Below are 23,586 nucleotides of genomic sequence, written 5' to 3'. Positions count from 1 at the left end.
TCTTGTAATTATTGTAATTGCTAATAATTATACTAATTAGGAAGTAATAGTAATACTTAGCTCTCTTGAATACTTTCCAAGTGCCAGGCTTGTGTGACTTAAAGATATTGTCTCATTTAATGCTCACAAGTCTATCACGCCCATTTTTCAATTGAGGAAACAGAGGGCAAAAGGTTAAGGCCCCCAGCCAACGTCACACATCCAAGACGGTTCCCGCCTGTGACTTTCCCCTCAGCCAATGAGCTGGCCCTGGAAAGTGTCTTAGCAAGGGCGGGATTCCTGGGCAAAAGGGAAATGGTTCTTGCAAACCCATCAATTGCATCAGTGGAGGGTCAGAGCTGGCGTCATGAAGATGTTTTTTAAAAAGGCAAAAAGTGCAGCTAACAGGATTAGCTGTCACCCCCCAGGCCCTGCACCTGATGAGAAATCATTTCATTTCTTCTGCCCCGGGAGGTCACCAGTTCTCAGCTACAAATTGAGCCATTAGCGTCAAGTTTCAGAGACTTGAAACAATCATCTCTGTGATTAGTGAGCCTTTCCGGGTGGCACCAAGGCTCCCCGCTGGTCCTGCCCAGAGGCTGCCAGCCCACTGTCCTTCCCAGCTTCCTTTATTCACACGTGCCTGCATTCCATAACGCTAATAGTGGGCATTGATTTTAGACCAGACACTACGGGATGATTCCCGATTGTTTCATTATTCCCATTATACCTTCTCTCCGTTGGCCAGACGCCAACAAACTATGGTCCAGCATTTATTGACTCAATCCCCTCCCCCGCACAAGTCGACTCTCTTTTTTCTACAGACATGTGAAAGGGGACTTCAGATCAGTGATGCTCATATTTGAATGTGCATCAGCATCACCTGGAGGGCCCGCTAAGACACAGATGGGGGACTTCCCTGGTGCTGCAGTGGTTAAGAAACTGCCTGCCAATGCAGGGGACGAGGGTTCGAGCCCTGGTCCGGGAAGATCCCACATGCCGCAGAGCAGCTAAGCCTGTGCACCACAACTACTGAAGCCTGCGTGCCTAGATCCCGTGCTCTGCAACAAGAGGAGCCACCACAATGAGAAGCCCGTGCGCTGCAACTAGAGAAAGCCCACGCGCAGCAACAAAGACCCAAAGCAGCCAAAAATAAATAAATAAATAAATTTATTTTAAAACAAAAAGACACAGATGGGTTCTACTCTCAGAGTTCCTGGATTCAGTAAAAGGCCCAAGAATTTGCATCACAAGTTCCCAAGTGCTGCTGCTGCTGCTGCTGCTATTCGGGGCCTCCTCCGGGACCACTGGCTAAGATCACTCCTCTAATTGGATCCCTTGCCATAAAAAATGATGTGCCAAGGAGGCTCTCTGCGGGAAACAGAATCTCCCAAATGGTTCAAATGAAGGCCCTTGGATGAAAGAACTCCTAACAGAGGCATGGGAAGGGTTAAGAGAATCTGAGGCCCCCAAGGGCTGATGACAGAGGCTGATGACAGCCTTGGACAGGAAGGAGAAACGGGCAAGAACAGTGTTCTTGGGTCTGTGAGAATAGTAGCCGTGACAACGGAGCTGTAGTCATGGGCAAGAGGATGAAGCTGATGCCAGAGAAGTAGACAGAGACAGAGAGGGAGCAGGGCAGAAGCACGCTGACCTCTCTCCTCCCATGTGCCGATTTCCAACTGGTGCCCCCCATTGCTGAGTCAGAGGACCAGGGAGCTTGGGGATGCCCTTCTAAGGAGTCAGTTCCCTGGGGCGCAGAGTAGGGCAGAGAGGGGTGGAGAGCTGTGGCCTGGGAGGGGAGGGAGAGGATGGGGGTGATGGAGAGTCCGCAGCACAGAAGGCAACTGTCAAAATGTTCTTCAAGTCTGCTTAGGAACTGCTGAAGATCTGAGCCCTCTCGTTTCAAACAATTAACAAGTGTTAGGAAGGTATTAAGGACATATTATTGCCAAGCGGAGACTCTTTTGATTGGACTGATAAGAATTTTTAAAATAATGGAAAAGCGAATAGCGTTTTCACTCTTTGATGCAGACAATTTAATGTTGTGGTTCTTCACACTTAACACCATCTCTCCCCTGGTGGTGGTGTTATTGAGTCCAAGCTTGTACTGCTCATGCATGGCAGGACAATAGATAGAGCTGCTAGGGCAAGGAATAGCGACTTTATTCCGAAAGCCAGCAGACTGAGAAGATGGTGGACTCGTGTCCCAAAGAACCAGCTTCCCCAAGCTAGAATTCAAGCTTCTTTTATACTGAAATGGGAGGGGGTGTGGTTAGTTGTTGCAAACTTCTTGGTGCCGGAATCCTTTGTTCTTGCAACTGTCCAGCTAGGTCAGGTCAGGATGTTCCTGTAAACCTCCAACAAGACAAATGTTCTTCTCTGTTCTGCAACTTTTTATATGAATGGAAAAGTGTTATACCTATAAAGGTCAGAACCTTGAGAATGGGCCATCCTGTATATTTCAGGCTATAGGCAATATTCTTAACTTGTAGCAAAAGCAATAGAGTATAAAGCTTAAAGGAAAAGAAACCAATCCAATATGGAGTCAGATTTGTTCTTCCCTATTACAGTGGGAAACACAGGTATAATATGTACTTATTTATCAGCTCACATCAGGCATTGGTTGAGGGCTGCTGCTGAGGTGGAGGGCAGGGTGGTGTCAGTGTCCCAGCAGGTGGGGACTAGGCTCTGGTGACCAGGGCAACCCCTGGGGCAGAGAGGTGCTGGCAGGTGGCAGGTGCGTTGAAGTGCTGTCGGCAGGGATGGGTGGGACACCCACAGTGTCACTGCACCTTTGCAGCCCCTCCCCACCCCTCCCCTTGAGCATTAATGTTCCTGTGGATTCTACTTCTTACCCTTTTCTCTTTTGCTCTAAATGCTTTCTTTGGGCATCCATCTCTTTAACAATCACGGCAAACATTTAGTGAGTGCCCATGTCTTGCCAATGTTCCCACATCCCTGTCTGAGCTCCAGCTGCCTCCTGCACATCCCCACTGGAGGTCCTGCAGCTGCTGCAGACTCTGCACATGTAGGAGTGGCTGAGCTCACCACCTTCCTACCTTTAGCATCATCCCATTCTCACTGAGGAACGATGACTGTCTGCTCAGACGCCTGCGCTGGAAACATGGCCCCACTCTGGACTCCTCCCTCTCCTTTGCCATCGCATTCATGGGTCAGCAGTCCACTGAGCCCACCCCTCTGGAGTTATCAAGCTCCCCACTTGTCCTCACCCCCGCCCCCATCATTGCCACGGCCCAGGCCGCCACCATCTCTTCATGGAGCGCGGCCCAAACCTCCACCGGGTCTTCCAGCCACCCCCCTTCCAGAGCAAGCCTCCCTGCGTGTCTTTCCCTTGCTAAGCCCTTTAGGACTGCACCTGCCTCTGCAGCATGGGTCAAACCCATCTTTTCCAGCCTGGTTCCCAGTGTTACCAACCAAGGTTCTTGGCCTCCTTAATCAATAGAAATTGATAAGAGGCCAGACAAGAAATTCAGGCAAGGCTTTACCGGGGCCCCTGCTGCAGCAAGAGGGAGCGAAAACAAGCAACAGTTAGTTTCCCTTGCTCGCTGGCTCCCGGAGTGAGGGTGGGGTGGGGATGGGGGGGGGGGCGAGCTGGTTCCTTATATGGGGTGAGGGTAGGGGCGGGTCCAGGGGGTCGGGCCAGAGGCGTGGCTTAGGTGGTTTGCCCACCCCTTTGGTGGTGCTGTGTGCAGGGGCATGCGCAGTACTGCGCTTTTGCTCCTGGCTCCTCAGAAGTGGCAGTTGGGGTTTTTTTGTTTGTTTGGGTTTTTTTTTGCAGTACGCGGGCCTCTCACTGTTGTGGCCCCTCCCGTTGCGGGGCACAGGCTCCGGACCCGCAGGCTCAGCGGCCATGGCTCACGGGCCCAGCTGCTCCGCAGCATGTGGGATCTTCCCAGACAGGGGCACGAACCCGCGTCCCCTGCATCGGCAGGCGGACTCTCAACCACTGCGCCACCAGGGAAGCCCCGGCAGTTGGGGTTTTTGTCTTTTCGTATCTTGTTTTCCATAATCATAATTTGCCCCAACTGCCAATGCGCACAATTATTTTTAGTCCTTTATAGTTTCTTTGTGTTTTGTTGCTCGAAGAGACTTTGTCCGGGTACGAGCATTGCAGCAAAAGGGTCCCAGGTCCTAGGTCCCAGCCTGAGTCACCAGCATCCTCAAGACCCATCTGCTCTTCCCTGCGACCTCCTTCCCCACCACACCTGGTGGCCAGCTGGGCTCAGGATCACTGAGAACCCCCTGCCCCACCATAATCCCACTCCGTGGCCATCTTCCTGCAAGAATTCCGATGCAGGAATTCTTTGGGATGCTGGAGTGCACATAGATGAGAGCCATCGCCAGGGAACCCGACTCCCCCGATATGACTTCAGAGTGGCCATTCTATCCTGATAGGTTACAACCTCCCTACCCATGATGGTTTCTGGAGTCAGAGGGGCCTGAGTTTGAACCCAGATTGACTATATCACTCACTATCCAGCTGTGTAGACCAGTGGTTTAATCCCTCTGAACCTCAGTTTGCTCATCTGTAATATGGGTGCTGCACTGCCGCCTTGCAGAGTTGTCAGGGAGACTGGGGGAGATCATGCATGTGAATGCTGGTGTTTGAGGCCAGAGTCCCTACAAACAGACTCTGAGGATCCATGTGCAAGTCATTTATAAAGGAAATGCCCTGGAGGAGAATGGTAAGGGGATTGAGGGGAGCAGAACGGGGAAGGGAGGAAGGCAAGTGAGGGGGTGATGTCAGGCCAGGGCCCAGAGAGGGCAGCTTCAGTTTGGGCCCTGAGGGAGCTTTGCAGTGTGGGTCACCACCCAGGGTGGTCTCCACCAGAGCCATGGGGCAGGACTACCCCAGTCGGCCACTGGTTGACAACAGGACAGAGAGGAAGATGTAAGTTTCCAGGCACTTTCTGAATGAATATGGGCAAGATGTAGTCCAGTTGCCCAAAGGCAGAAATGCTAAAAAGAGGTGCAGGGACATTGGGTGGAACATTGACATTGTCCAGTATGACTTGGCCCGTGATAAACACCTAATATCCCTTGGCCCTTACGGTGACATCGTTGCTGCTACTAGCATAACCTCAGCAACAGTTCCGCTTCTTACTATAGTTATTAATTTCTCTGGCTTAGGTGGGCTGTAACTTGCAGACAGATGCTCTGAGCCCAGTGGCTAGACAGGGAAATAAATCTGGCAGAAATAAGAAGCATAACCCCAGCCATGCAGCTGAGATTCCACTGTCTGTTTCTCCATGATTAACTTAACTCCTGGAGCATCTCAGTCCCCCATTTCCATCCCATCTGAAAGAGCAGAGCTGGGCCCTGCTATGAGGGGTGGTGGGGTGGCGGCTTGGCCAGGGGCCCACTTGGGCAGGATGAGAGCATCCCCTGGGGGAGCGGGGGCACTGCGGGGGAGTCAGCTGAGTCAGTGAGCCTCACCCTGGTGAGGCTCCGCCCACCAGCAGGGCAACAGCAGCTGGAGGTGAAGGCTGCTGGGAGGGAGAGCAGGCCTCCCCGAGGGCAGCCGCACCCCTGCATGGCCCAGCTCACCCTGCACCTCCTGCATTCCTCCTCGCTGCCCGGTGGGCCTCGGGCCAGCGAAGGGCCTCAGAGGCTACGAGCGTACGGTGCCAGGGGATGTTTTAACAACATCCAGGCTGCCAAGAGCACATTATTCTCTTACAGAAATCCAAGGGATTGCCCAGGAGATGCGATATTTTTGTAGCAAAAAAAAAAAAAGAAAAGAAAAAAGTTCTTCAAAGCTCTGAAAGCCCCGTTGCATTAGGAATGATAGTGGGTGTTTGAGAATCTGGATTCTTCATCAGAGAATAGATCGGGGCTCAGACATTGCTGTTTGTTTGCTTCCTTCACTGAATGGTGTATATCGGGCATCCCTAGGGCATTAAGGTGGAAAGGACAACTTGTGCAAAGGCAGAGAGGTAGGGAAGGGCAGCTTCCGAGAAAAGAAAAACTGAAGGTCCGGACTGTTGGTTGTAAGAGACAGAAGTTCTACCCCAAACCGGCTTAGGCAAAGACAAGGATCTCTTGGTTCATGTGATTGAAAGAACAAATGACTGGCAGCTGTAGGCATGGCTGGATCTGGGGGCTCAACGTCACAGGACACGGTCTTCCTCCATCTGTTGGTGCCGCCTTCCTTGGCCTTGGCTCTGCCCCCAGGAAGGCCCTTGCTACTTGATGCAGTCAATTCCATCCTTCCATCTTCCCAGCCTCAAACCCAGTGGAAAAAAGGAATTTTCTTTCCCAATAGTTTCAGCAAAAGTCCTGTGCCTGACTCATTGAACTGATTTGGGTCATGTGTCCATCTCCGGCTGGCCAGGCCTGGTCCATCCATAGTCCCTTCTCAAAACCTATGGTTAGTGTGGCTTGGAGGGTAAGTCACATGATGTCCTCCGCCTCTTACTCGCCACCCTTTTTCTCAGAAATCACTTCTGCTCCCACAGTGTCATTTCTGCCTCTTGACCGTCTCTAACCTTGACCTCACTCAAGGACCCCTCGGCTCCATTTCCGGTCCCCACCGTGTTCCTCACATCCAACAGTGGTAATGACGCCCATGAACTGAGCTCTTACTATATGCTAATCACAAGCTCATTACGTTGCTGTGTGAATCCTCGCAGCACCACAATACTATGAGATAGGAGTTATTATTAGTCCCATTTTATAGGTTAAGAAACTGAGGCATAGAGAGGTTCATTCCTGAACCAATGACTAGAGTCAGAAGGACACGGAGTTCTGATTGGCCAGATACGAGTCATGGAGCCAGGGTGTGAATCTGATGCAACTAAACTGCACAGACTGAGAGAGGAAAGGGGTTCTTCCAATAAAAAGCATGTAGGAAGAAGGAAGAATAATGTAGGATGGGAGAAATAGAAGGTGCCCCCTAAATTAGATGGCAAATGATGGTAACCCAATTTGGACCAATTTGGGGGAAGAGGGAGCTGTGCTACGTTAAGGAATAAAAAGAAGCTTTGGATAGCCAAAACACTGGCAGGATGGGGTTCAGCTGGCCTTCAGGAACAGCTGGAACCAGTCGCTCATACTGACAGAGTGCCTGGACTCCCATCTGGGCCTCTCTTCCTGTCTACTTCGGTGGGTTCCAAGCACAGATTCCTAGAGAAGGGCTTTGACTGGCCAATTCTAGGTCATGTGATCACATTGGATCAATTAGCTGTGCCCAGTGGGTGGGACCACAGCAGAACATGGCAGCTCCCAAGAGAACCACAAGGTTGAAGCTGTGGGAATAGTAGTGGTGGTATCTAGAAAAAAGTGGAGTAGGGAACAGGGTAAATAAAAATGTAGGTGTACCTTGAGGGCAGGCATGATGTGTGTAAGAGTTGGGATGCTTATAGCTGTAGGTAACAGAGAACATCATACTGGCCAGCGTAGCCACAGGGAAGCCCTCGGGGCTGGTGGTTGCGTGGCCCAGTGAGGTCATCTTTCCATTGCTCTGCTCAGCAACCAGTGTCAGCTTCGTTCTAAGGCAGGTGCTCTCTGGGCCATGAGATGGCTCCCAGTGGAAGTCATGTAACAGATGAGAAGAGAAAGAGAGCCTCCCATCCGGCCACAGGATGGAAGTTCCTCCCTCCAATCTGAATGGACCCGCTTATTGGTCACATGCCTCCCTGAACCAGTAGCTGTCATCCTGAGAGTGCCACGCTCCGACTGACTTAGGCCGGGCTTCCTGAGCCAGTCCTGGTGAGGAGGATGGCTGGCCAGGATCGCCTTACCTGATCAGGACCCACCCTAGAACCGAGGTCTTCTCTAAAACGACTTGATCCCCCAACCCAGGGGCGTGGGGTGGAACGAACCCAGGGAGAGTCCGCCCTGTGCGTCCTCACCTCACGGCCTCCCTGCCTCCTCCTTGCAGGGGTCCTGTGGCTGTCGGTCGTCTCCGAGGTGCTCTACATCCTCCTGCTGGTGGTTGGTTTCAGCCTCATGTGTCTCGAGCTCTTCCACTCCAGCAATGTCATCGACGGGCTCAAGCTCAATGCCTTTGCGGCGGTCTTCACGGTGCTCTCAGGTAAGGCAGAGGGCCTCGGGCAGTGGGGCAAGAACACACTGGAACCAACCCTGTGACCAGAGCAGAGGGGAATGCGGGAGCTGGAGCCACCCTCGGGCTAAGTCCTGATCGGTCCACCTAGGTGACCATGGGCCAATCACTTCTCTTCTCTGAACCTCAGTGTTACAATTTGTAAAGTAGGATTTGTCTGCTCCCCTGTTCTCTGATTCAGCATGTGTTTACTGAGTGTCTGGTGTGCCAGGTCATGTGTTTAATAAGTATGGGGTTATCGTAATGAATGGAAACAGACAGTTCCAGTGCTTCATGGAGCTTAACACACATGGGAGAGAGAGACGGGTTTGCTGGAGATGTATTCAGGAGACGAACGCCCCATGGCGGGCGATGGATTGGATTTGTGGCACGAGGGAAAGGGAGGTGGTCGTGAAAATGGGCGGACGGTGGCGTCTTTCACAGGGATATGAAAGGGGAGCCTGCTGGGTGTGGTGGGCACGTCACTCATCTGCTTTGTCGTATCTGCCCTTGAGACCTCCATGGGGAGATGGCCCGCAGGAAGTTTGATGAACAAACACATTTGGAATCTCAGTGGTGAAGGTGGGGTGAGCAGAGATTGTGGACAAAGGCCAAGGACTTTGAGGGTTTCAGGGAAAATTGGATGGTCACCGGCGGCAGCACGACTCAGGGAAGTGGAGACAGAAGGCTCCAAGCAAAGGTCATTGGATTAGGTGGCCAGGTGCCCGGAATAGCCTCAGCAGACCCGGGTCATAAGGGGTTAAGCCAGGAGTTTGCCAGAAGGGAGTCAAAGGAGCCTGGACACCATAACTTCAGGAAGCCTGACAGAGCAGTGGCTTGGCTGTGTACGACATCTGTTCCTAAAAAGCCAAATATAAACTGAATTTCTATAAATCTAATCTTATTCTTCATGCACTGGAAGAACTCTTTATTTAATGAAACCGAAACGATGAGCCTTTTGGTAAGGGAGATAATCGCCCCCTAATTGAGGTATGTGTATATAACAGAAGGATCTCTCAAAGAATAGAGAGCGGAATTCAAGAAATTATAGCATGCTGCATAGATCAAAACATGCGCATTGTCATTCCCAGGATGTGGGAAATCTAACCAGAATAGTAAAGGGAAGAAAAGAAAAGCAGAGAGATCCTCACAGCACAGTGTCGATTTTGGCCGCCCTCCCCTTCCCCCGTGACCCTGTTTTCAGCTATTCCAGATCGAGAGATGGGTTATTCTTTGTTTGTTATTATTAGATGTGTTTATTATGCCTGAAATCAGTTTTTTTTTTTCATATTGTATTCATTTACTCCACCAACACTCACTGAAGGCCTCCTGGGCTCCGGGGTCGGTACTAGGTTTGCGGGAGTCAAAGAAAAGATGACTCAGTCCTGGCCTCCTGAAGTTTGCCATCTTGTAGCAACACAGACTCATCAAACCCTTGTAACGTGGCAAGTTGACCTTCATGAACTGGGTGTGGTGAGTCCCGCAAGGGGGCACCTACGTTTGCCCAGGGGGTGCCCATGGGTGGGGTGGGGCCTGAGGAAGCAATCATTTGAGCTGAGACTTGGAAAACAACTTTAAGAGTTTGCCTTGTTGGACAACTCGGGGAGGGCATTTTGGGTGGAGGGAACAGCATAGGAAAAAGCTTAGTGACGTGGCATATTCTGGAAACTTCACGTAGTTCAAACTAATGGGAACGTGAAAAGGCAGGCGAGTAGGAGTGTCGAGAGCTGAGGCTGGAGAGCCGGGTAGGGGTCTTGGTGCTTTGCACGGGTCTATAGATTTTATCATGCAGGCAATAGGGAGCCATTGACGAATCCAGAGCAAAGGGTGATACGGTCAGGTTTGCATTTGGGGATGAGGGTTCAGGGTGCAGCACGGGAGGAGTGGAGCCAGAATGGAGGTGAGGAGGCCAGCCAGGAGGTGAGAAAGGGGGAGGCCCCAACCCCATGCAGTGGCTGTGGGGATAGGTGATGCACGCACAGTGCCTGCAGACCGACTAAGGAGAGAGGTGGGCGGGAATGAGTGGGTTGGAAAAAACCAAGACTCTAGGTCAAAGGTTCCTAGTGTGGAGCCCACAGAATTCAGAGAGTCCATGAACCTGGATGGGGGAGAAGTTACATCTTCATTTCTCTAACTTGCAACTGACATTTAGAATATCTTTCAAATCTGAGCGGAGGTAACGCATCACAGTCGTGGGCGGCACCTGTGACATAGTCACCAATAGGAACCACGTTTTTCATATGCACATATCTTGAAATGCACTCCTTCGAAAGGGCAATACTTCTGAGAGCTTCCGCTGAATCTTATCTAACATGCTAATGAGGAAGCACATATATGACTATATAACACATTTGTTTGAATATTTTGCTAATTGTATTTCAGTATAACTGGTTTCTTCTATATCCTTTTATTTTATGCAGCTGAAAACATTATTCTGGGGAGGGGGTCCCTAGGTCTAGATGGCCAGACCCCTGATCTGGGCTGGCATTTGGCCAGGATGGGATGGTACCACCAAGATGGGGAAGGTGGGGAAAGAGCAGCTGGGGGAGATGATGGGTCCCTTTTGAACAGGTTGGGTGTGAGGTGCTGCAGGGTGTCCAGGCTCCTTTTCTTGTCAGTGGTTTCATCTCTCCTTTTCTTTCTCTCTACCAAGCATCAAAGAATCCCCTCCATTATCCCAAGCATCCAGCCCTCCCCTCAACCTGCTTACTCCTGTCACAAAACAAAAGCTGGTGGCCAGCCCAAGGCAGCTGTCTCTGGTTCTTCAAGCCTCTCTCGTGGGGAAGCGGGTAGGGGGCTCTTCCCCCTACCTCAAACGGCTTATCAAAGTTTTCACCCCTCAAAAAACCCCCATTTCCTTCTGGGGGGAGTCCCACTGCTAAAGAAAATAAGATCATCTCCGTAATTTCAGGCAGATAAACAATGCACGGCTCAAGGAGGTTAACTGACTTGCCCAAGGTCACACAGCTGGTCAGTTGTGGAGCTGGGATTAAACCCGGCTCCTGCTGGCTTCAAAGCCCTCTGCTCTTTTCTCAGGATCGTACTGCAGGAGTGACCGGGCGGGCAGGGAGGGAGAAGACTTTTAAGTCCTCAGAAAACAGTCACTGAGAGGGATGTAGCAGCCAGATGATGGGATAAGCAAGTGGTGGAGAGAAAGGATTCTGTATTCATGCCTGGGAGAAAATAAACCCGGGAGAAACATGAGACCAGGAGAGAGCCAAGCCCCTGACTTGCCTGTCCTGGAGGAACCAGGAAGCTGGCCTTTCAGGAGCCCCTTGAGAACAAGACAGCTGGTGGCGGGGGGGAGTTGGGGGGGGTGTTTGGGGAGGGTGAGAAGCTTGGAGGAGGTGGGTGGGCTTCTGGTTTGTTGCTGTGGGAGGGGAAGGAGTGGGCGAGCATCGACTGAGTCCCTGTGGGGAGAGGGTTGGGCCCTGATGCTGCCAGGGCTGTGATGCTGCCGGACCAGCTCACACCGAGGGGTCCTCAGCCCGAGGTCAACGCCTTCTAGGGTAGAGGAGAAAGCAGAGGCAGGGCAGCCCCTACGGGAGCCAATTACTATAATTAATTATTATAATGAGCCAGTGGGTTAGGATTAATCGTAATTGCCAACACGGACTGAGATGCCATGCTGCACCAGCACTGGCCTGAGCCTGCTGCATGTGTTAATATCTTTATTCCTCAGTGTCCTTGTGGGAGGGGCATTACGTCCATTCCACAGATGGGAAAACTGACTTGCCGGCAGTCACATAGCTCGCCAGTGGTTGAACCCAGAGCCTGCCGCGTAGAGTGCTTTGAGCAGGGCTTGGCCCCCAGGACTTCAGGTTGTCACTGTTGTTATTATTATTCCTAGTTGTCCCTGAATAAACTGAAGGGCAGATCAGGGCCCCAGGGACCAGCCCTGTCACAGTGAGGCTGGGGTGAGGGATTTGGACTCTACGGCCAAGGGAGAAGGGGTGGTGGGGCAGGGCCAGCAGGGCTATGTTCCCAATTCTGGCAGGAGGGTGGTTGTACAGATTGTTGGTCTGCTGGTCCAGAGCCTAGAGCTCCCAGTGCTTCTAGGGACCCACAAAGTGCTTTAATTTTGACTGTTTTTAAAATCAGAAGAAAAAAAGAGAATAATAATGAAGGCATAAGAGTGAATCTAGGCTGGACTGGTATTTTTTATACCACTGCCATCGTAAAATGTAATTTTTAATATTTCTGTTATGGAGGAACGGGCCCATGAAGTCAAAAGTGCCCGGGGCCCTTGAAAGTCATAATGTGGCCCTGCACTGGGCCACAGCTTTTCTCCATCTCTCAGGCCTGGGCAAGACTAATTCCAGACGGGGATGCGGCTCCAGCTGCCAGTGTCGCCCCCACCCAGCCAGTCCTGTGACTTTAGCAGAGCTGCTGGAGAAGATGGGGCTCCCTGTGCCACTGTCTCTTCCCCCAGCGGCCAGGGTCTTGTATCTCAGAGAGGATGTGAAAGCAGGCTGGAAGATGTCTGTTCTTCCCCAGTTTCTCCGAAAAATGAGGCTGATCTACTTAGGAAGGAAAGAAAGTCATTTGGAGAACTCCTGGATGGTCAGGCTAACACAGGTGGGCTTTTAGTAAAAACTGCACTGGAATGAAGAGGAGGACGTCTGTTTCCAGGAAAAAATCAGACCTCAGGGAGAAGTCAGCAAGAGTCTACTTTGTTAAGTATCGAGAAAAGGAAATTTTGCGATAAAACAAAAAATGACCAAGGCTGAGGTAGCTCTTTGAATCCGGGAAACTAGAACCTTATCTTTTATGTAATCTTGGCATATTTGGCTTCACCCTAAAGCATGTATTTCACTGCACAGTACACCACGCTTAATCTCGTATTCAGTTTCTTAACCTTATATATATAATGTGTGATTTGAAAATTTTTATTTTAATTTTCTTTTTTAAAAATACAGAATATCTTAAACTTGAAAGGCAATTGAATGGAGTATGATGGGACTTGGGGATGTTTTGATGCTTTTGTGACCCCAAACTACAGGGCTAGTAGAAACTTAGGTTAGGAATTAAAGTCTGAATCTTGTATGTTTTTCTTTGAAGGAATTCTAATCTTACGCATTCAGAATGACTTCTCAGAATTTTGACTGAGAAGCATTAAAGTCTTAACCATTACATACACTTTAAAAAAATTTCAGGGGCTATTTTCAAGGTGAGGTATGAGTTGAAGGGCAAGCCTGCAAGGTGGACACCTACCCGTGTGTTTTGGATAGACCTTTGGGGATCTGGAGGCCTGGGGCCTGAGGGACACAGCAGGCAAATCCCACTGCACTGCAGACACCCGTGGGACCACCAGAATCCTCAGAAACCAAGCTGTGAGGCACGCAAAGTGTGCACACCTGCTCCTCTGGACCCAACTCCAGCCCCATGAGCCATGAAGCCTGTGAGTTCCAGGAAGGCAGTTTTATAGAGCCATTGGCCCTACGACCTGGTCTGAGGCTGCCTTCTGTGAGCGAATGTAAGCTGGTTAACCCATCAGGTTTGCCTTTCACTGGCTGCCAGGAAGCTTAGATCTGTTTGTTTTATGTCCAGTCATGGCAGCTTCCACCAAGCGAGGTTGCCTGTGGTCTTCAATTCCTCCCCAGTCCACCCTTCACTTAATTCTCTGACTCTTCCTTAGAGCTTACTCTTGGTGTGATGATCTGTAACTTCCTACCGTAAACTGCCATTGTATTTTAGGGTGAGTTTCCTGAGACACTAATTCCACTAGCTACCCTGGCACCTTGGGCCTGTGCTAAAAAGAATCTCCTGCCCATAGCTCCCTCTGTTCAGTTCTTCTGCCCTGGCCAGACTGGGTCTCTTGCTCATAACTGAGAGAGCAATTACTTTTGTGTATTTTTGTGTCTAAAAGTACAGAGGGTCTAAATCAGAGAAATGAGTTTTTCAATATCATTAAAAGCTCCTTTTGCTTGCAAGTGACAAGAACCCAATCAAATTAGGTAAAGGAAGAAGTTGGGGGGGGGCGTGACTGAACTCTATTGATTCATGTAATTGAAGAGTACAGGGTGGTTACGCTTCAGGCATGGCTGCATCCAGGTGATCATGTCATCAGGAATCTAGCTGTATCTCCAAACTCTGACTTTCTTTAGCTTCTGTCTCAGTCAGGCCCATCCGTGTGGAGAGTGGGTAGTCATAAGCAGCTCCAGCCTTACGTAAGATTCCAGAGGCAGAGAGGACTCCTTTCAAGTGCCTCCTGCAAAACTCCAAGGAGGGGCTATGATCAGACCAGCTGGGTTCATAGACTCATTCCTGAACCAGTCACCATGCCAGAGGCTGAGACACTGTGATTAGCTGGGCCCGGGTCTCTAAGCACACCTGCGGTGGGGGCTTAGCCATGGACCAAGCAGGATTACTATGCAATGGTGGACAAGTGGTTGCCCAGAGGCGTTGCTGACTGGAAGTCCCAGTGGTTGGGAATCGGTTGGCTTGTCAAGTTGGGAGATGATCAGGAGGTCAGCGGTGGAGCTAAGGGACTCAAGAGCCCCAGGAATGGTAGAGGTCTTCATGTGGGTTCCTCCAAAGCAGACCCTAAGGTGAAGATATGGGTGCAAGTAGTTTATTTGGGAAGTGATCCCAGGAAGTATGTTCGGACAGGGGATTTGTAAGACAAGAAGGCAGGAGGGCCAATAAAGGGAATGTTGGTAGGCGGGTGACCACTGGCGGCAACTGGGTTTCCCTCCTGCTGGGGACCCTCTGAGAGACTGTAGGACACCCAAGGGGTGAGAAAGCAGTGGAATTTCTTCACCATCTCTCATCCATCACTGGTTTAGGGGGCACTCCTGAGTCAGTGACTCCCCCAGCATTTCTGGCCTTCGCCACCTGAGATGGAAAGTGTTGGAGGAAGGAAGCCACCAACATGCACCGGAGCTGCCCGCTAAACCTGCAGTGCCCTCTGGTGCCAGCCGGGGGGGTTATGGGTAAGGACAAACCAAGGCAAAGGGTGCTGTTCTGACGTTAGCCTGTGCCCTGCAGTACAATTCTGACGCTATTTGCCATCAGATGCCACGGTCCCCAGCAAGACTGCCCCACTGCGGGTGCCACCTGTAAGTTCAGGGGGTCCCTGGGCTGCCCGCGCCTCTAACCAACTGGCTTCAAATCAGCTTCCTCATGACCCTCTGAAGTTTGATAATTCGCTAGGACTACTCACAGAACGCAGCAAAGCACTATACTTCGGGTTACAGTATCGTCATAAAGGATCCAAATCAGGACCAGCCAAAGGAAGAGAGAGACACCCAGCGAGGTCTGGGAGCTAAACCAAGGCCAAGGTGAGGTTTTGTCCTCCGAAGCTAACCTGGCCTATGTGGTTCTCATACCCTGAATCCAGCTCTGCAAGGAGCACTGCATTTCTTTCATTTCTGGAAAAGAGCTTCATTTTGATCCTGTGCTCCCATCCTCCTGGACTGGTAGAAGATGTATTGTCAGAATTTTGAGGGGCTTACTCCCTACTGCCTTTGCCTGGGGCTGTGCTGCAACTGTCTGGTCTTACGCAGTGTCAGACAAAGAGGGGATGGGGTTTAATCTTTGTCATTATCATCTTCATCATACAGCTTAGTCCCTGATCTGAAACCCTTAGGGCTAGAAGTGTTCCAGAATTTGGAACTTTTCAGATTTGGGCAGGTAACGTAATACATAAACCATCCATTACACAACACCCCAGTAGGGGCTGGGGCAGCACCGTGTAAGCAAACAGAGTGAAACACGCGAATATTCGTTCTAGGGGGGAATAAAGAAAGACGGTCAATAACCTCACGTCCATTCACGTCAGGTTTTTGGTGCTAAATGAGTTCAGGCCAAGTCAGATTTTGTGGCCAGATGAATTACGAAGAAGCTTTTGGGTTTCAGAACTTCTGGGAATTTGAAATTGCAGATAAGAAATTAGGGCTCAATAGCTTCCATTTATTGAGCATTTATTATGCCAGACACTGTTCTAAACGTATTCCCTCTGTTGAACCCTACAGATGTTCCCATCTGTAAATGTTATTCCCATTTTACAGTTGAGAAAACTGAGGCACAGAGTGAGTATGTGGCGGTTCTGGCTTCAAAGCCACGTGCTTTACTGTTACGTGGGTCCATGTAGGTTGCCACTGAGCCTCCTCTAATGCCCTGTTCACAGGGTCCCTTCCAGTCCCCAGAGCTCTTTGCTTCTAGGGCCAGATGGGAGGTGGGAGAAGGGGGCTGGTGACCTCAGTGCCTGTGGTGATCAGAGGTCTCAAGTGCAGTGCCTACAGGGACCACGTAGGTGACATAAGTGAGTCAAGCTGTCCAGATGTAACACAGCAGTGGATGTGGGGATGGCGGCCAACTTGGGAGTGCACGCCCCACCAGCACCCCATTGCTGCCGTGGAGGAAGATGCACGGCCTTCAAGGAAAGCCCAACGCTGGCTTTTTTATAGGAAAATCTCCTGAGTTTTAATTCAAAATGTTTTTTAAACAGCTTTATTGGGATAGAATTTACATATCGTAAAGTTCACCCATGTAAAGTGTATAGTTTAAAGGCTTTTAGTAACCGTCGCAGAATCTAATTTTAAAATCTTTTCATCACCCCAGAAAGAAACCCCGGACCCGCTGGCGGTCACGCCCTATTTTCCACCAACCCCCACCCCATCTTTAGGCAACCGCTGATCTACTTTCTGTCTCCATGGATTTGCTGATTCTAGACATTTTATATAAATGGGGTCATACACTATATGGTCTTTTATGACTGGCTTCTTTCACTGAGCATGGTGTTTTCAAGGTTCATCCAAGTTGTAAGGTGTATCACCACTGCGTTCCGTTTTATTGCCGAGTAATATTCCGTGGCACAAATACACCACATCTTATTTCTCTGTTTGTCAGTTGATGGACATGTGTGTTGTTTTCCACTTTTTGACTAGTACAAATAATGCTGCTATGAACATTCATGTCCAAGTGTTTGTGTAGACATATGTTTTCCTAGGAGAGGAATTGTTGGGTGACCTAGTAACCCTAGGTTTAACTTTTTAATTCAAAATATTTCAAAACATTGTATTAGCCAACAAAACACCACTGCAGACCCCCAGCATCCACTCCTGCCCCAGACAAGGACAATCCAACCCTTTTTCTTTTGTTTTTTCTTTTGCGGGGGGGGGGGGGGCTGCGTTGGGTCTTCGTTGCTGTGCATGGGCTTTCTCTAGTTGTGGCGAGCAGGGGCTACTCTTCATTGTGGAGCACGGGCTCTAGGCGCACTGGCTTCAGTAGTTGTGGCGCGCGGACTCAGTAGTTGTGGCTCGCAGGCTCTAATGAACAGGCTCAGTAGTTGTGGCCCATGGGCTTAGTTGCTCCGCGGCACGTGGGATCTTCCTGGACCAGGGCTTGAACCCGTGTCCCCTGCATCGGCAGGTGGATTCTTAACCACTGCGCCACCAAGGAAGTCCCCAACCCTTTTTTTTGTCCTAAGGACTAGAAGACAGCTCACTCTTTCTCTCCCTGACTCAGAGGTCCCTGTCTAACCTCCTCGGTAAATTAAGGCTTCTAAACATGAAAGCCAGGAGGGAAGGATTTTGCAGATGGGTTTCCCCTCTTTGCTGCAAAACCTCTGGGACGAAGAAGTCCAGAGCCTCTTACCGTTTGAATGAAGCGAAAGGAAAAAGGGGAAAAGTACAGGGGAAAAAAGCATGAATTACCATCTAAAAATATTCCGCCACACCTATTTGCCGAATGGTCATTTTGCATACTTAGCGACTGACCTCAGGTTGATACTTGTCAAGTGTACGGCTCTCCGTGTGATAAAGTTCCAGCTCCTTTAGAGTTTTAAATATAGAAGGCTTTTTTCTCACTTCGCCTCATTGGACATTTTAGGGGATTTTTTTTACAAAGTCTGTTTTTGTCATTTCTAGTTGGTATTTATCAAATGTTACTTTTGTAAACAAAATCTAAACTCCATCCCAAGACCACAAAATGTGGCCTTTGCCATCCTCTCTAACTTCACCTCCTGCAATCAGCCCCTCCTTGCTGGCCTTCACGCTCTCTGAGCTTGGTCCTGCCCAGGCCCGTGGTCCCCTCCGTGTGGCTGCCTTCCCCGCATGAGCCTGGCTCACTTCCTCCTTCAGCCAGCTGTCACTCAAATGGCATCTCCTTAGGAGCTCTTTCCTTTCCCCCAGTCGTTTCCATCCCCTCCTGCTTGTTTTTCTTTCCTTTTTAGAAATATTTCTTTCTTTCTTTCTTTCTTTTTTTTTTTTTTTGTGGTACATGGGCCTCTCACTGTTGCGGCCTCTCCCATAGCGGGGCACAGGCTCCGGACGCGCAGGCTCAGTGGCCATGGCTCACGGGCCCAGCCGCTCCGCGGCATGTGGGATCCTCCCGGACCGGGGCACGAACCCGTGTCCCCTGCATCGGCAGGCGGACTCTCAACCACTGCGCCACCAGGGAAGCCCTATTTCTTTATTTTGTTTGTGCCGGGTCTTAATTGTGGCATGCAGACTTCTTAGTTGCGGCATTCAGACTTCTTAGTTGCAGCATGTGGACTCAGTTGCAGCATGCACACGGGATCTAGTTCCCCAACCAGGGATCGAACCCTGAGCCCCTGCGTTGGGAGCGGGGAGTCTTACCCACTGGACCACGAGGGAGGCCCCTGCTTGTTTTTCTTAATGGCACATCTGCTTTCTGAGCATCAGCTAAAGCGTGGTGGGCACTCAATGAATATTTGTTGAATGAATAAGAGAACTTATATACTAACTTGTTTACTTGTCTGCCACCCCATCTCTGCTCCTCAGGCCAGGTTTTCTCAGCGGTGGCACACTCTTTGCTAGATCATTCTTTACTGTGGGGAAGAGAGTCTGTCCTGTGCGTTGTAGGGTGATGAGCAGCACCCCTGGCCTCTACCCACCAGATGCCAGTCGTGCCCCACCCACGTCGCGACAACCAAAAATGTCTCCAGATGTTGCCAAATGTCCCTTGGGAGGCAAAAAGCACTCCTGGTTGAGAACCACTGCCCTGGACAGTGGGGTCCCTGAGAGCCGCGGCTGTCTTCTTCGCTGCTGTATCCCCAGGGCCTGGCCCTCAGCAAATTCTCCTTGAATGTAGGAGTGCACTGTAGAGGCGACACGCGTGGGCCAGACCCCTCACAGTGGGGGTGTTGGCGTTTGAGCTTTGGGGTTTGCAACTCGCCCCAAGAGGACAAGCAGGGACTCTGAAACCAGACAGATCAGATCAAACCACAGCTGGGTCCCGTTGAAACTGTGTGGTCTGGCAGGTTACTTATAGCATCTCGTAACATCTGCACAAGATGGGTTTGAGCGATGAAATGACATCCCCTGAACCACATGAAGAGCCAGTGGAGCAGGGGGACACGCAGCACATTCTCGGTCTTGTTTGTTGAAGAGTTTGGGTGAGAACAGTGACACCAATGGGATCGGGTACAAGGCTGTACACTTCTGGGTAGGTGACCGTGTGTCCAGGTGTGCCCAGGACAGTCCCAGCATCATTTTTTTGTTTGTTTGTTTGTGTGTTTGTTTGCGGTACGCGGGCCTCTCACTGTTGTGGCCTCTCCCGTTGCGGAGCACAGGCTCCAGACGCGCAGGCTCAGCGGCCATGGCTCACAGGTCCAGCCGCTCCGCGGCATGTGGGATCCTCCCGGACTGGGGCACGAACCCGTGTCCCCTGCATCGGCAGACGGACTCTCAACCATTGCGCCACCAGGGAAGCCCCCAGAATCATTATTAACAGGCCCCTTTCATTCCCAGAAGCGTCCTGGTTCGGATGATAAACTGTCTGCTCACCCACTTTTGGGGGCTCTGCTCTTGCCTTATTCTCTGCGTTTCTTCTTAAAAGAATCCACATCTTCCCCTCCTCTTTCCTAAGGCAGAAATCACCCACCCCAATGCCAGCCCTTTCTGGCTGTCACTCCTTTGAATTGTTCCTTTTCTCCTAGTCCAGTGCTTGGTCTATTTCCGCTCTGTTTCTCTCTGCTTGCTGGAACAATGGGACTTCTTTTTAAAAAAAAATTTTTTTTTTTACTCTGAGTTGCTGACTTTCATCTGGGCTTTGTTTTTCTTGTGGTTGTTGACAGCTGGGCAACAGGGAGGGAGGCCAGGCAGGGTGGGGACTGCTTGGAGCTGGGGGATGGGGCTGTGACAGCAGCCTCTCGCCAGTGTAAGTGTTAATTCCACCCTGGGGCTGACAGACACTTAGAGAAAGACTCTCTTAGCCTTCAAGGATGGGTGGAAAGGTGTGAAAACCCTTGCTGGGGAGGAAGCAGGATGACAGATGCAGAGGCCGGAGGGACACATGGCACCCATCCTTCATTTCTCCTTCCTTCCACAAAGAGTCCTAGAGCATTTCCTCTGTACCAGGTACCAGGGAAACAAACAGGCAAGCTCTCTGCCCTCGGGGGCTTGTGTCTAGCGGGGGGGGGGGGGGGGGGGGGGGGGGGGCGTGAAGCAGTGAATTAGTGAGCAGTTGGGACTGTGATATGAAGAGACAGTCCCAAGGCCAGAGACCACGCTGCTGGGGGCTCAGGGGCCCCTCCAGAGGCCCTAAGGATGGGAAGAGTTAGCTGGGTGAGGAGGCGGCGGGGGTGGAGGGGGTGAGAGAGAGTGCCCGAGGCAAGGGGGCAGCAAATGCAAAGGCCCCATCCAGGCGGGATGTCGGAGGATCTGTGAGAAGGTGGCCGTGGGAGGAGACTGGGGAGCAAGGGAGGGCTGGGGATGAGATGCAGAGACGATGGGGCAGGGCTTGAGTTTTCTTAGCAGAACAACAGGGAGGAAGCCAGGCATTAGGGGTTTTCAGGAAGGAGGTTTCAGGGAAGGTGACCCCCTGGAGCTGCTGGACACGGATGTGCTGGGAAAGGGCGGGGAAGTGGAAACTTGGGTCTCATTGTGACTGACAGTGGATGCCAGGCCAGGAAATGTGGGCCTCGCCGGAGTGGGGGTGTAGTTGGGGACCTCTGAGGCTTTAAGCAAAGAAGTGGTAACGTCAGGGGCAAGTTCTAGAAATATGGTTCTTGGGATAGAGGGAGGGGTGGGCACAGATCCAGGAGCCCGGCTAGGAGGCTATGTGGGTGTCTGGCCCCAAGGAGGTGGTGGCAGTGGGAACAGAGAGGGATGGGGATGGATTTGAGAGAAGAAGGATTGGCAGCTCCTGGAGGGCAGTGGTGGGAGTTGTTGATGGGCCCAAGGTTGTGACTATGATGGGGAAGTGGGGAGTCATTCCCTGAGGTCAGGAAGACAGAGGGGTGCATTCTGGGTGTGTGAGGGCTGAGACGGGACCTCTCATGGGAAATACTTGCTCACCATGTCTCAGTCTGTCCAGGGCTAGGAGGGAGGGGGCAGGGAAGAGAGGAGAGTAGAAGGTCCCTGGTAAGGAAAGAGATGGAGCAGGAGACTGGGGGAGGCAGAGGGAGATGGACAGACCCCCTAGGATGGAGGGGGACACACACACAGGGAGAAAGAGACAGCCAAGGGGGTGGGGGGAAGGAGGGAAGAGACACAGCAAGAAAACGGTAGCAGAGACACTAATTTTTCCTGAGCCCCTACTGTGTGCCAGACCCACGATCACAGTTAATCCTACGATTAAACCCCTCTCCGACTCGAAGACCTTGGGGACCCTCTACTGTTGAATAAAGTCTGGAATACAGCTGTGTGTGTGTGTGTGTGTGTGTATCTTAATGAATTACAACAGAATTCCGAGAATAGCGATAGCAGTTATTGGTTCATTCATTCATTCAACCAATGTTTATTGAGCTCCTACATACGAGACATTGTTCTAGAACAGGGTCAACAAACTCTTTCTATAAAAAGCCAGAGAGTAAATATTTTAGGCTGTGCAGGCCATTGCGTTGAAAGCAGCCATAGACAATATGTAGATGATGGGCATGGTCATCTTCCAAAACAACTTTAAGAGTGGCAGTTCCTAAAAACATTTTAAATAGACCTACCATATGATCCAGTCATTTCACTTCTGAGTAATTCTTGGAAAGAAGCAAAATCACTGTCTTGAGAGATATCTGCATTCCCATGTGCACTGCAACATTATTTACAATAACCAAGACATGGAAACAACTGAAGTGTCCATCAACGGATGAAGAAAAATGTGAGAAATATACAAACACACACACACACACACACACACACACACGGTGGAATATTATTCAGCCATAAAAAGAAGGAAATTCTGCCATTTGTGACAGCATGGCTAGACCTTGAGGGCATTATGCTAAATGAAATAAGTCAGACAGAGAAAGACAAATACTGTATGACCTCACTTATATGTGGAATCAAAAAAAAAAGAAAAGTAGAACTCATAGATGCAGAGAACAGGTTGGTAGTTGCCAGAGGAGGCAGGTTGGGTTGGGTAAGATGGGTGAAAGTGGTCAAAAGGACAAACTTCCAGTTATAAGATAACTAAGTCCTGGGGTTGTTAACGTACAGCATGGTGACTGAAATGAATGACATGGTATCATATATTTGAAAGTTACTAAGAGAGTAGATCATAAAAATTCTCATCCTAAGAAAAAAATCGTAGCTATGTGAGGTGATGGATTTTAACTAAACTTATTATGGTAACCATTTTGCAACACAGATCTTCCTCAACTTGTGAGGGGGGTATGCCTGATAAACCCATTGTTTTAAGTTGAAAATGTCGTAAGTTGAAAATACATTTAATACAGCTAACCATCAAAGCTGAGCCTGGCTTGCCTTGAACATGCTCAGAACACTTACATTGGCTGGCAGTTGGGCAGAATTGTCTAACACAAAGCCTATTTCATAATAAAGTGTTGAATATTTCATGTAATTTATTGCATATTGTACTGAAGGTGAAAACCAGAATGGTTGCCTGGGTACAGAATGGTTCTAAGTGTATCGGTTGTTTACCCTCGTGATTGCGTGGCTGCCTGGGAGCTGCCCAGCATCACGAAAGAAGCACGTGTCCCTAGCCTGGGAAAAGAGAAATTCAGAATTCTGAGTGCCTGTCACTTTCACACCACTGTGAAGTTGAAAAATCATAAATTGGGGACCATTTATACATACAAATATCAAATCATCACGTGATTTGATATAGCAAATCACCAATTACCTCAAATGAATACAATGTTATCTGTCAATTATATCTCAGTAAAACTGGGAGGAAAAGAACCTTGTTTACAAAAACAGACTACCAGCCACGTTTGGTGGGTGGGCCACAGTTTGCCAACCCCTGCTCTAGATCTGGGAAATACAACAGTGATCAAAACAGACAAAATCGGGCTTCCCTGGTGGCGCAGTGGTTGAGAGTCTGCCTGCCGATGCAGGGGACACGGGTTCGTGGCCCGGTCCGGGAAGATCCCACATGCCGCGGAGCGGCTGGGCCCGTGAGCCGTGGCCGCTGAGCCTGCGCGTCCGGAGCCTGTGCTCCACAATGGGAGAGGCCACGGCAGTGAGAGGCCCGCGTACCGCAAAAAACAAACAAAAAAACCCCAGACAAAATCACTGTTCTTCAATCTGGTGGAGGAGATGGACATATAATTAGATAAACAAAGATAATATGATGATATAATGTCAGGTGATGAAACACGCTTTGACAAAAAT

At 50.2% G+C, this 23,586-nt stretch overlaps 1 protein-coding gene across 2 annotated transcripts in view; it reads left to right on the top strand.

Annotated features, from left to right (window-relative positions):
* The window catches only part of GSG1L (GSG1 like), a 216,745-nt gene that overhangs the window by 131,619 nt on the left and 61,540 nt on the right, over nucleotides 1-23,586 (top strand). For both annotated transcript variants that reach the window (XM_079899133.1, XM_079899134.1), the window contains exon 3: nucleotides 7,886-8,038. In XM_079899133.1, the coding sequence (XP_079755259.1) occupies nucleotides 7,886-8,038 (153 nt within the window). The remainder of the gene's footprint in view (nucleotides 1-7,885; nucleotides 8,039-23,586) is intronic.

This window comes from Stenella coeruleoalba (genome assembly GCF_951394435.1).
Source record: "Stenella coeruleoalba genome assembly, chromosome: 15".
Classification (NCBI taxonomy): Eukaryota; Metazoa; Chordata; class Mammalia; order Artiodactyla; family Delphinidae; genus Stenella; species Stenella coeruleoalba.
This window is presented reverse-complemented; position numbering and strand designations above follow the sequence as displayed.